Source organism: Macrotis lagotis, chromosome X (assembly GCF_037893015.1).
Source record: "Macrotis lagotis isolate mMagLag1 chromosome X, bilby.v1.9.chrom.fasta, whole genome shotgun sequence".
In the NCBI taxonomy this organism is placed as follows: Eukaryota; Metazoa; Chordata; class Mammalia; order Peramelemorphia; family Peramelidae; genus Macrotis; species Macrotis lagotis.
Window position 1 is genome coordinate 14,976,485 of NC_133666.1, and position 13,299 is coordinate 14,989,783.

Here is a 13,299-nt window from a genome sequence, read left to right on the forward strand (position 1 = left end):
CACACATGTACAAAGAGTAAGTCGGTGACAAGATGCTTGATGAGTTATTGCCTTCACTTGGAAAGCAGATACAAAAGCCACAATGGAGAACAGATTGAAGCTCCAGCATGGGAAAGTTGAACATGGGGTCTGCTCCAGGAACACTGGGAAAGAGGCTTCTGCTGATGTTTACATTGGAAGGAGCCCCAGCAGTACTGTAATAAATCTATGGTTGGCTTGGCTAAATGCTTACCATGAATATTAAAACTAAACCCCATCAGTACACCCTGAATAGTGTTTGGATTTGCCACTTTCCTGGAAGAAGGACAGGGATTGAAAAGAGCATCTGAAAAAACACAAAACAGCCTGGACTGGGAAGCTTCACCAATAATTTGACAAAGTCCCATCATGATGGGGAAGAAAAATGAGTTTCATGGTCAAGAGTTTAAAGAAAAGTCTTCCACAGCTAGGTTGAAGCAGATGTAAATATTTACTGTGATGTCCACATCTTAGTTTTGGCTCTCAAAATTAATCGTGGGATGCTTTGGAAAGAGTGGCATTAGCAACTGTGGGATACATTCATCTGTAGGATACATTAGAAGGAGCTTGGCATGGCAGTCTCGGACACAGAGAAAATATCTGGGCTTCTCAGCTTGGAAAAAAAAAAGGCGGCCTTTTTCTAAAGGAGGGGAAAGGGGGAAAAACTTTTGAGGACTTTTTCAGTTTTAGGCATATGAAAGTTGATGAAAAAATGTTCCCATCTGCACTAAGAAGAGAGGGAAGGGACCCAAGAGGAAGCAGGAGGGATTGAGGTTTGTGCTTAGGGAGTTCTTGCCAAGCACAAGGATTATGGGATGTTGGAACATTACCATTGGATGTTGTAGAAAGTCCTTTTCTAAAAGGTTTTAGAACTAGGTTAGATCAGGACTTAGCAGTCTCCTGGACTGAGAGCTAAGAGGGAACCTTGAAGGTCTTTTAGTCTAATCCCCTCATTTAACAAGCAACCAATCTGAGGCTCAGACACTAGCGATGGAGGCAGCTATGTCCCTGTTGCAGTCGCCTTCTCTCCATTACTGAGGAGATGCCTTTGTCTGAGAGGGAAGGAAGGGATTGATTGCCTTTTCCATCCCTGTGCTTCACTTGCTTCTCTGCCCTCCTTGGGTATATGACTTCCTAGGACAGTTTTCAGTTTGCTCATCCGTGACCCAATTACCTCTAGTGGTAGAAAGGAACCATGGGGCAAGCAATTAAAGAAAACCTTATGAAAAAAATCTCCAACAAGACCTATGTTCTGTCGGTAATCTTGCTTTGCCAGAAACAACAAAGTTGAGGAAGGAGGTAATGCTGTTATCATCAGTTTTTGCTAAGCTTTAGGGATCATCTGAAAAATCTTTGATTCCTACTGAACAGTAGTCATCTTTATGAAGTCTGACAGTTACTGCCCAATTTCCTGAAGTTGCTCCAGAAGGGGTGGATGGGGGGAACCATAAAATGAGACACACCTTAGGGGAGAACTGGCAGCACCTGGCTACTAGGTCAGTCTTCAGAGCAACCAGCTGCTCCCTCTCCCACTCCCCACTCCCTACTCCAGGGTCTTGTCCACATGCCCAAACAATTGGCCAGGCCTCCGAGAAGCAGCAGCTAGTTTCACCTGATGATCTGCTGAGTTCACACAGTTCTGTTGCTTTTCTAGTCTTCGATAATATTCACTTGTCCTCCAAATTTTCATTTGAAACATTCAGAATTGAGATTCCAGATTTATGTCGAATGCTCAACCTCTCCTTTCCTGACCCTGGCATAGATTTTGCTCATAGGAACACAGAATCTTAGAGTAGAAATCAATCTTGGAAGTCGAATTCAACCTCTCAATTCCATGCAAGAAATCTTGAGATTTTCTTAGATCTTAGAGATCATCTAATTCAATCTATTCAATTTACCTATTTATTAAGTTATGGAAACTGAAGTCCAGGGAAGTGATGTAACAAGGGATTGCACAGATAACAACAGATTATGTTGAGATTCGAACCTGGGTCTGCTAACTCCATGGTCAGTGCTCCTGTCACTACATTATTTCATGCTTGTTAGATGGTTCTGCAGGCTATACTGGAATTCTACCAATAACAGGGAGCCCACTACCTCATTCCAACAGAAAGAAATGAATTGCCTCATGAGGTAAAGGACCTGAAATCTCTTTCTTTGCATCTTCCAACCAGATTCCTTGTTTTACCCAATGGGGCTAAGCAGAACAAACTAATCCTTTTATTACTCCAGTAACCTTTCAATTCTTTCCTTGGCAAAAACTATTTTTTATCTCCCTTTAGTCTTTTTCAGGCTAAAAATCCCTAGTTCTTGCAACACTTTCTCATACCTTTGAGGAATAAAGTATTTTACATCAGTAAATTTTTCCTTTTGTTAATTTTCTAAAAATACATTAAAATTGATGAGAAGCAACACAGGAGATAGAAAATTGGCCTTGGAGCCAAATAAGTTGTAGATAAAGATATTATTACCTGTACTAGTGGAGGGAGTTTCCTTAACCTAGGAGTTATCTCCACTGAAGAAACCACAACTCCAGTCTCTAGTTCTAGCCCTATGTTATCGATGACTTTTGTCTTTACTTCATAAACATCCAGTGACGTGCTGATAAATATTTAACCACCAGCTCTCCGGAAAACACACACACACTTTGTCTTTTCAGTTTAATCTGCAGTACTAACATTTTCTCCATTTTTTTCTTAAGTCTAGACAATCACGAAAAAAAATAAAATTCTTGAATTTGTCCATTTTCAGGTATAAATGCTCATTCTGAAATTTTAACAATTGCTTTTTGTTTCTAGGAGCTAATGTTAGACAGAGGGGTATGCCCCTGCAAAGACCTCCCCTACTGCCAATCACTTTTTTTTGTTTTACAGCTCTCCCTATTCTAACTGCTACAGTTTGAGAAATTAAGATAATCAAGGTTTAAAGAATTGTGAGAATCAAACTCTGAAGGGGTCATGCCACATCTCTCACAGAATAATGGCCATGGGTTTTTGGTTTTTTCCCTAATCAAGTCCCCTAGCATGTTAGAAGACCTTTTAGATACTTCTGGCTTCTTGGTAGTATTTAATACCTGTGGTTTAAGGTTGCCAGAAATCTGACCTCTGGATAAGTGGGTTCTTACTGTATGTTCAAAATACAGGGGCATACCCTTTAGCCTGGTATGTTTGGGCATTGGTGGAATCTGGGTGACCACAAATTTTCACACTGAATTTCTAGAGATTGTGGCTTTCAGAAATAGAGAAGATAATACATTTTCCTGGAACTACTTTTCAACCTGCTATACATTTATAGTCATTTATTTCAAGGACAAGCATGCTTGCAAACTTCTGCTTCCTCCATAAGAACTCCATGGAACATACAGTCACAGAAAGAAGCTCTAATGCTCCCTGGACACTTTTCTAGCTGTAGACAAACCCTAAAGGCTGGGTACAGTGGAAACCCATTAGGGAGAGGCCCTGTTGAGATAGGACATGAGATCAGTGGCTATTCTAATGGTTACAGGCAATTAGCTGGCATTAACTAAAGCTGCTGTAAACCACATGGACCCCTTAAGCCCTCCCACCTGGATCCCAGGTTTCTTGAATATGTAATGAAAAAAGCAAGGAGTGGTCCTAACTCAAACCCTTGCTAGCTCTGGTTCTTCATCCAGGTTGTTACCCCACTCTGAATCGAATTTTCTATTTGTTACTCTCCCCAGGGTGACAGTAATACATTTGCAACCTGCCCATCTCAGCAAGAGGACAATGAATATCAAATGAGGCAAGAGTGTGTTAAAAGCCCCAGACAAATGTGAGTTACTGGGGTTAGGGTTACAATTTTAAGTCTCATAATGTCTACTCAACCACAAGGTCATGTGGCTAGCAGGTACCACAACATCTGATTCAAAAGTGAAAAAGACCATCAATTAAATGGTTGTGTTGTTTGTGAACATGGCATGGTCCAGGGGAATGAGCATTGAGTCTAAGGTCCTAGGATCTGGGTTCAAATTCTCCTATCTATGATGCTTATGACCTCCATGCCTTTGGGCAAATCCAACTTCCCTGGGTCTCAGTTTCCTTCTCTTTAAAAAGAGACCAGAGAGTCTCGGAGGTTCTTCCCATTCTTTGAGGACAAGTACTGTTTCCTTTTTGTTTGGCACACAGAAATCACTTACTGTATATACTTGCTGACCCTACTCTATTGACATCATGTCTGCATGATATCAAACAATTTGTTGGCTTAGTCTTAGAAGAAAAAAAGTAAATTCACAATTATCTATCACTTTATGGTAACAGAGGACTTTGACATGACTCCTCTTATTTGATTCTATCCACATCCCTGGGAGTATAACACAAATATCCTTAAACAGGCAAGGAAATTAGGACTCAGAGAGGGCAAATGACTTGGTAAAGAATAACTGAATTTAGAGCTGAAAGTTTGGACAAATCTGAAAGGAACCGTAAGTGATTATTTTAGCCAAATGTCTCCATTTTAGAGATGAAGAAATCAAAGACCAGATGGATGAAGTGGATTTGTCTAAGATGATGCAGTAAGCCACTAGTGGAGTTGGTATTTGAACCCAGGTCATCAGACTCCAAGTATAGAGCTTTTTCCACTCTACCGCACGACCCATGTTATAGGTGAGGAAGATACAGCTGAGAGCTGTCTCCCTTGCCAACTCTTTGTCTGAAGGCGATGAGGGTAACACAAATACATAAATCAGGTACTTGTCTTCTACATTCAACTGTGCTATGTATGTGCTTAATGTCTGCCTCCACCAATTGCTACAAGAAGACTTACCCAGTTTTACTTCAGCATTTTCTGTCAAGAGGACATTTTGTCCTTTGATGTCCCGGTGAATTACATGGTGCATATGAAGATGGGAAAGGCCCTGCAAGAAAATCACATCATTTCCACCATTCCCTCTCCCCCCCCTTTTTTTAGGTTTTTTTTTTTTTTTTTTGCAAGGCAGTGGAGTTAAGTGGCTTGCCCAAGGCCACACAGCTAGGTGATTATTAAGTATCTGAGGTCGAATTTGAACCCAGGTCCTCCTGACTCCAGGGCCGGTGCTCTATCCTCTGCACCACCCAGCCGCCCCCACCATTCCCTCTTGTATGAACACTGGGCCCTGTACACACAGCAAGAGCTCAGTTCATAGCTGTCTTAACTGAGTTGACCACTTGAGCGACTAGTCCTATGAGAAATGCCTCAGGCTTAGATTTTTCAGACCGAATTCTTTGGGCAATAAGTTCTCACAAATACTTCTGTGGACTTTTGAGAAAAGAAATAAAGACACCCAGAAAAGGCAAAGAAAATCTCATAGAAGTCTTTGCCTCCAAGGACTACGGTGTTTCTGTTCTCTCTAAAAGGGAAAAAGTCGGCTAGTTTAATTGGCCATTCAGATATACCCTGGATTTTACCTCATACAAGCCTAGTTTCTAATATTACTTGGTCAGTTTTTAAAGACTGAGAAATTAGAGAAATATGGAAATTCATTTTAGAATGGCTTGAATTTGAATTGGCTTACTAGACTGGTTCTCTCCTCTCCAGCACTGAAGCCATCCCAGTCAAGTTATTTGGAGCATTGCAAGAGATGATGATGGCAGACCATGAAAGTGTGGCCAGGCCTAACTCCTGTTCTTGGTTCTTTGGTCACAAGACATTTGCCGAAGTAACAGCTTCGGCCAAACAGGGCTTTGGGTTTCATCCAATCCCTGGCAGGTACTCCACTGAAAGCAGAATGGAGTACAGCTGCTTTGTACATCCACTTTTTCAGATGGAGAAAGAAAGGAGTGGACTAACTGTCTTGGAGAAAGAAAGGAGTGGGCTAACTGTCCTGTCTATCTGCAAAAAGGTAGTGGGAAGTTGCAAAGTTTTCTGAAAAACACCAGAATAAGAAGCCACCCTACTCTATTTCCAGGATTGGCTGTTTAAGGTCACATTCAGTCTTAGCACATCCATCATGATTTTAGAAAGTAGAATCATATCCCCTTTTATTTTTTTCAATGAAAGAAGTCTCATCTGTATAGGCTGTCTTCATATACTCATCACCCTCCTTTCTCCCCTCCTTCCAGTTCCAATCCACAATCTTTTATTATTAGCAGTTGCTTTTCTACAATTTCCTTCCACCCCCTAACCCCCTATTATATATTTGCATTTTTTAAAACATCTACCTGGGCTCCTTCAATAATCAGAGAGAATAATAATTACAGAGACTCACCCGTAGGACCTCACGGCAGATATAAGAAATCCAGTCTTCTTTAAAGGAGTTACCTTTGGTCTTCTTCACTAAATCAGTCACTGAACCTGCTCCACAATACTCCATTACCAGCTGTAGAGAGGGAAGAACAGGGGAATATGAGAGGTGAGAATTGCTCCCTTCAACATCTTTGGAAGACATTTCATTCAGCTAATCTGCAGTCTGCTGAACATTTAGAGAAACAAAGTCAAAGATATTCACCCTCCCTTAGGACCTCCAGCACAAGTTTGAGGATCTATAAGGAAAGATGACCCTAGTTCTCAAAGCCAGAAAAAGTTAAACTAGTGTTTAAGCAAATCCTGCTTCAGAGCACATATTAGCTGTGTCACCCTAGGTTAAGACACTTAGGTGGCACAGTGGATAGAGTGCCTGTCCTGGAATCAGGAAGACCTGAGATCAAATCTGGTCTTAGACATTTAACTACCTATGTGCCCTTAAGTAAGTCACCTAACCTCAGTTAGCCACAGTTTCTTAATTGGTAAAATAGGGTCATAACAGTACCTATCTCCCAGGGTTGGAGGATCAAATGAAATAATAATTGTAAAGTGCTTAGCATTGTGTCTGACACTTAGTAAGCTCCATATAAATATTATTATCATTATTATTATTATTATCATTATTATTATTAATATTATTAACTAGAGGGTTCCTATTTGCCCATGCCCATCCTCCCTGACAGAATTAGGAGAAAAGAGTGGAAACTGAAAGAGATTATACTGATTTGATATAAGAAGAAATGCCATAAAACAACTGGAGTTATCCCAAACTGGACAGGATGGCCTAGAATATAAAAATGATAGTACTTACTTTTATATAGTGCCTGGAAATTTGCAAAAGCCTGGCCTTACTCCACTGTTGCCTCAAGAAAAACAAGACTAATCCCTCTACCACTAGACCGCCCAGGCTGGGATTCTGGGAGAGTAATTTTATCTCCCTTCATCAAATTTGATAATGTGTGTAAAAGCACTTGGTCAATCCTTCAAGCCCTCTCTGAATGAGAGCTAATTATAGGCATTAATTTTTCCCTTCCTTCCGCTCCACTTCAGATGGCACTAACCTCATCAACCAGGCTACCATTCTCTGGATACTCTTCAGTTGATCAATGGTCTATCTCTAATTCAGTGCCTACACAGATACCAAATGACTGGGACAGAGGAGAGTACAATACGTCACCTCTCCAGGCTTAGATGCAGCCTAAAGTCACAGATCTTAAGTGTATATTGGGGCAAACCAATCTTTGACTGCAATAATATATTCTGTAATGTCTGCAATGTAAGTGGCACAGTGGCTAGGTAACTGGGCCTGGAATGAAGAAGACATGAATTTAAGTTCAGTCTCAGACTGTGTGAACCTGGACAAGTCATGTCACCTCTGTCTGCCTCAATTTCCTCATTTGAGAAGTGGAAATAATAACAGCTCCTCCCTCTGTCCCAGGGTTGTGAGGACCAAATGAGATAATATTTATAAAGCAATTACTTAGCACAGAGTCAGGCACTGGATGGGTTATTAAAAAAATTTTGGTGTTAAAATAGCAAATGGGATCTCTTCTTTTAGTGAATAAATCGCTATTACTGGCTAGGAACTTATCTAGAGAAAGGTACAAATTCCTTGGAGCAAAGGCTCTATTGTTCTCAAAGTGGTTGACATTTTTAGCAAATAAAGAAAACTCAGTAGCACACATTCATTGTTTTCTGCTTACTAAGTAATTTCACTTAAATCGAGTTCCTAAACTAATGGTGATAATGTTCAACTCAGTCTAACTTAACTACGCATATTTGTTGTTTATTTACTTAGTACTCTAGTTCACATGTAATCATAGATTTCCCAGGTTCCAGAGAAAGGAGAACCTGCTATCCTTGCCAACTTATTCCATTATCAGGGCCCTAAGGAACTAGAAAATGGAACCATTACTGATATCCATTAAAGATAGGAACTTTTGGGGATAAAAAAGGAAATATTGTAAAATATCTTTGCTACCACCTCATCTTTGTTTCTGAAACCTTACCAAGATGTTAGAACATAGACACCCAAATCCCCACTAGAAGAACTGGAACTGTAGACCTCTCTCTCTGCATTGCCTAAGAGCAAGTAGAGAATATGTGGTGCTGCAACCTTACATACTCCAGTCATTTTAGGAGTTGCCTCTTTACCTACCTCCTTTCCTATTAGCAGACCGGAGATCTTAGACCTCTATACTTCTCAGATAGTTGGTAGAGACCCAATTCCAAACATATGTCTAAATAACATGCTATCTCACCTCCTGTTTGTTCTACAGGTAAGTACAAAGAACATTCTTCAATGAACTTAATTACATGTAGGTTCTGAGATTTGAACTTTTTTTAACTGGTAGTTAATTTATTAAGAAATTCTTAGTTTAGAGGGCAATTGTAACTAAATGTAGGAAATAATATGGCAAGGGGAAGCTAATTCCCTCATTCAATTATTTTCTGTGGATCCCCCCCCCCCAACTCTGACTCTTGTATAAAAAAGGAGTAGGATGCTATTTCAACACGACACACAATTGATTTCATCCTACTACATTACTTAAGTTATTAACTGTCAACTAATTGTTGATTCTTTGTAGTTTTCTAAGTAGTCTATCATGTACTTTGCAAATAGGTAGTTTTGTCTTCTGTTTGCTGATATTTATGCTTTTCATTTTTCTCTTTTTTACTGCTATCAGTAGCATTTTGGAACTATGTCTAATAACTAGCTAGAGAAGATGAACTAAAAGGATAAAAAGTTTCACAGTAGAACAAGAGAGAAGAGAAGGGGGATAGTGGGAGAGGTCATTATTTGGCATGTTCTAGTAATTCTAGTAAATAGAAATAAGGCAAGAAAAAGAAGGAAATCAAAGGCACTGTCACTGGCAAAGAGAAGACAAAATATTTCTGTTTTCAGATGATATAATGATTTATCTAGGAAACACTAAAGAATCATCAAGGGAACTAATTGAAATAATTAATAGTAATTTATAATAAGTAAATTAGCAGGATATAAAATTAACCCAATTCCCCTGGATCATTAGTATTTCTTCTCTAAAATAACTACAAAATACATAAATATCTGGAAGTCAATTTGCCAAGACATATAAATATAATTGCACTGTACTTTTTAAAAGAAATCAAGAATTCCCTTGCTAATTAGAGGGATTGTTATTGCTCAGGGTTGAGTGAGCCACCTCAATATAATAAAAAATTATTTTACTGTCTAAATGAATTTACAAATTCATTGCCATATCAAATAATCAAAGTATGTCTACCAATAGTATACTTTATAGAGCTAGACACAGATGGGAAAATAACTCTCTATTAGTCAAGAACCAATAAGGATGTTGGAAGGCAGTCTGGAAGAAATTGGGTTGTGACTAACATCTTATTTAATATATTATTACTATACAGTCAAAAAGGATATACAGTCTGAATTTTTAAAAATAACCTGAATCTTTGAAAAATTAAGAGAATAAGATTAACTGCTTTTCATATCTGTGGTTAGGGGGGGAGACCTCATAATTAAATAAGAGACAGATGAAATGATAAAAGATAAAAAAGACAATTTTTAAGGACATGAAATTGCAAGATTTTTGTACAAGCAAAATCAATGCAACAAGAGTAAGAAGGAAAACTGAATTGGAAAAATATTGCTTCAAATATTTTTGAGAAAGGTCTGATATTTAAGCTAGATAGAGAATAAATATAAAGATATAAGACCAAGGCTAGTCCCCAATGCATGTGCTCAAAGATATGAATAAATATTTCCCAAATTAATAATTGCAATTACTAATGAGCATATAAAATATTTCTTCAAATCTTTAGTAATGAATAATGCTAATCAAACCAATTCTGTGATTTTACCTTATATGTGGCAAATCAATAAAAGTGACAAAAAATAGAAATAATGTTGAAGGAAGCATGACAAGATAAACACAATGTTAATGGAACTGTATGGGCCAATTATTCTGAAAAACGATTTGGAATTTTGCTAAAAAAATGTGACTAAAATACATATACCTTTTGAACCGGAGATCCTACTGCTAATCATATGCCTCAAGATGATTAATTAAGGAAAGAAAGATTCTCCCTGTAACAAAGTCTTCATAACAGAACTTTTTGTGATTAAAAAAAAGTAGGATAATTAACTCTATAAGAATATAAGGTGCAGATTAAGTGTCTATTTTCATTGATAGAGGAAGTTTCCTCATTAGGGATTCCCTATGCTAATGAAATCCTATGCTAATGAAATCATAAATCTAACAAAAAAAAAGAACTAAAGATATCCATTTATTAGGTAATAGTTAAATGAATTATGGTAAAAGAAAGAATATAATACTCATTTCCATAAAACAATAAATGTGAAGAATTCAGAAAAACACAGAGAAATTTTATGAACTGATGCAGAATAAAGTAAGCAGAAACAGGGGAAAACTATACAATAGTTATAAAAATGTAAACTAAAAGAATAAAATACTAAAATTGAAAGGTACAAAATTGGGGTGGCTAGGTGGCACAGTGGATAAAGCACCGGCTCTGGAGTCAGGAGTACCTGGGTTCAAATCCAGTCTCAGACATTTAATAATTACCTAGCTGTGTGGCCTTGGGCAAGCAACTTAATCCCATTTGCCTTGAAAAAACAACAACAACAAAAAAAGCGGTCCCCAAAGAGAAGTTGAGAAAAATGCACCTTTTCCTTCACTGGAGAAATAAGTTTTTGAATCTAGGGTATTGTAAATATAAGCAAATACAAATGATATATTAGCTCTGTTGAACTGTTTTTTTTCTCCTGCCTTTTTTAATCTTTGTGGCAAAGAACTTGCTGCTGGGGAGGGAAAGGGATATATTCAGAAATAAATACCTCATAAATAGAAAAGACATCAATAAAAATAAGATAAAATATTTTTAAATACCTATAGTTTACCAGGTGCTATTCAAAGCATGCAAAAGGTATGATTTCTACAAACATGGCATGTAATAGCTCCTTACTTTTAAAGTTCTTCATAGAAGTCTAGGTGGTACAACGGTTAGAACACCAAGCCTCAAGTCAAGAAGACCCGAGTTAAAATCTGATCTCAAATACTACTTGTATGGCCGTGGGCAAGTCATTCAAGCCTGTCTGCTTCAGTTTCCTCATCTGTAAAATGAGTTAGAGAAGGAAATGGCAAATGACTCCAATATTTGTCAAGAAAACTCCAAATGGAGTCCTGAAGAGTTGGATATGATTGAAGTAATTGAACTGGAAGTCTAATGTGCTGGAATATACTCTTAGAATGAAATAAAGTCACTAAATGTTAAAGGAGAAAGAAAAAAATAAATAAAAAGGATTTTTTTTTTTAAATCTAGGGTATACATCAGACTATGCTTGATTTTCTTATCCTTATTTGCCGCAAAAGTTCTTATCATTTATATTCCAGCAACCAATTCTTTCTTGTGGAGGAGAATCAGATCCAGAATAAAATTTCTTCTTGTTAGTTCATTTTCCTTGAAGGATGAAATTATTATTAAGGAATATCAAGAAATTATTAATTACTAAGAATCTGGTAGAGAGGGAGCTCTCAAAGATTTAGGATAAGTTGAAGTCATTAATTATCCATGCTCTTCTGCCAGGTTTGTGATCTCTTCCTCAAATTCTTCTATTTCCTTGTTTTACCAGGTAAATGACAATAACAATATTGGGTTGGCTTTTGCGCTCTGTTTCCAGAAATCTAAATCTTGTTCTTAAATCTATGACTCTCTATGCAACCTCATGCAAGTCATATAGCCTCTATAGGCCTCAGTTTCCTCCTTTGTAAAATGAGGTTAGACTACTTGGACTGTGAGGTATCTCCCAGATCTAGGTCTAAGATCTTATGAATCTGGAGAAGAGAGGAAATAGTTTTGAGTCCCTTTGCTTTTTCTTCTAGGAGATCAAAAGCTCTTTAAGTCTCTCTTTGCCTGCTCTTTTGAGTATAGACAGTAATCATTAGGCCAGAAAGACCTACCACATACTTATGTAGATCACTACAAAATTCTCCCTATTGTATATTCTTTCTGGAAACAAAATCCATAAAATATGAAGTCTCTTCCAACTATGAGATACTTAAATTTCCTAACTATTGTTTACAAGATCAAAATTGTTTCCTTCCATTCTTCCTTATGTGCTTCAAGCTTGTATAGTCTAGTTGGGAGGATGAAACCAATATGCATGAAATCTTAAAAGGACAATTAAGATAGAAATTATATAGCTGTAGCTCTGGGAGTACCAGGATTTCAGAAAAGGAATAAGCTGTGTGAGTAAGAGGAGTGGGAAATAGTTTTTGAGATGGTATTTGAGCAGCTGAGCCTTGAAGCATGGGTAGAATTAAATTGAAAAAAGGGGAAATCATTCAAGATGGGAAGGGCATAAGCAAATGTATAGAGACAAGAATGAATATGGCACAAATGGAAGATAACAGTTTCACTGGAATTTAGGGAGTATGGTGGAGATTAGTGGGAGATAAAAATCGATAGTGAAGGTAGAGCCAGATTAAGGGAGATAAGTGAAAACCTGGCTAAGGAATGTCAACTTCCACCTTAGAGCTGGGTCCTTAAGGTATTTGTTTTTTTGTTTGTTTGTTTTTATGTCTGACTCTTTAGATGGGGAAAAGGGGGGCATTCAGCTGCTTAATTATTTTTCCCAAGAGATTAACAAACTCGCTCTGGGAAAAAAATCAATTGAATTCCTTCAGGACAAGTCCTTCCAAGTGGGACTGCTGCCAAGGTGGGTCCATTTTAGGCCTTAAAGCTCTTGATAGTGTCTCATTCAGATTTTATTTTCTTAATAAACCCAATTTCTCAGGAAATCTATTTTTGTCACCACTGAACTGACTGCATGGCTGACTAGTTTTTCATCCTCAGGCACTAAATTCCCTAACTAGTGCCCTGACCAATGTGAAGGAGAATAGTGTTATATTAGTCAACTTTTATTTTAATAATAGATGTTATTTCAGATAATTTCAGATAATATTTCAGAAAAGCACATATTTATGCTTAATGATTTAGGGCATGAAACTACATTGTCAATAAAAT

General features: G+C 37.7%; 1 protein-coding gene across 1 annotated transcript in view; it reads right to left on the reverse strand.

Annotated features, from left to right (window-relative positions):
- The window catches only part of LOC141502592 (uncharacterized), a 160,083-nt gene that overhangs the window by 35,610 nt on the left and 111,174 nt on the right, over window positions 1–13,299 (reverse strand). Inside the window, exons 5-6 of the mRNA XM_074207402.1 lie at window positions 6,221–6,331; window positions 4,801–4,891 (exon numbers count right to left, since the gene is read on the reverse strand). Coding sequence (XP_074063503.1) covers window positions 4,801–4,891; window positions 6,221–6,331 — 202 coding nt within the window. The remainder of the gene's footprint in view (window positions 1–4,800; window positions 4,892–6,220; window positions 6,332–13,299) is intronic.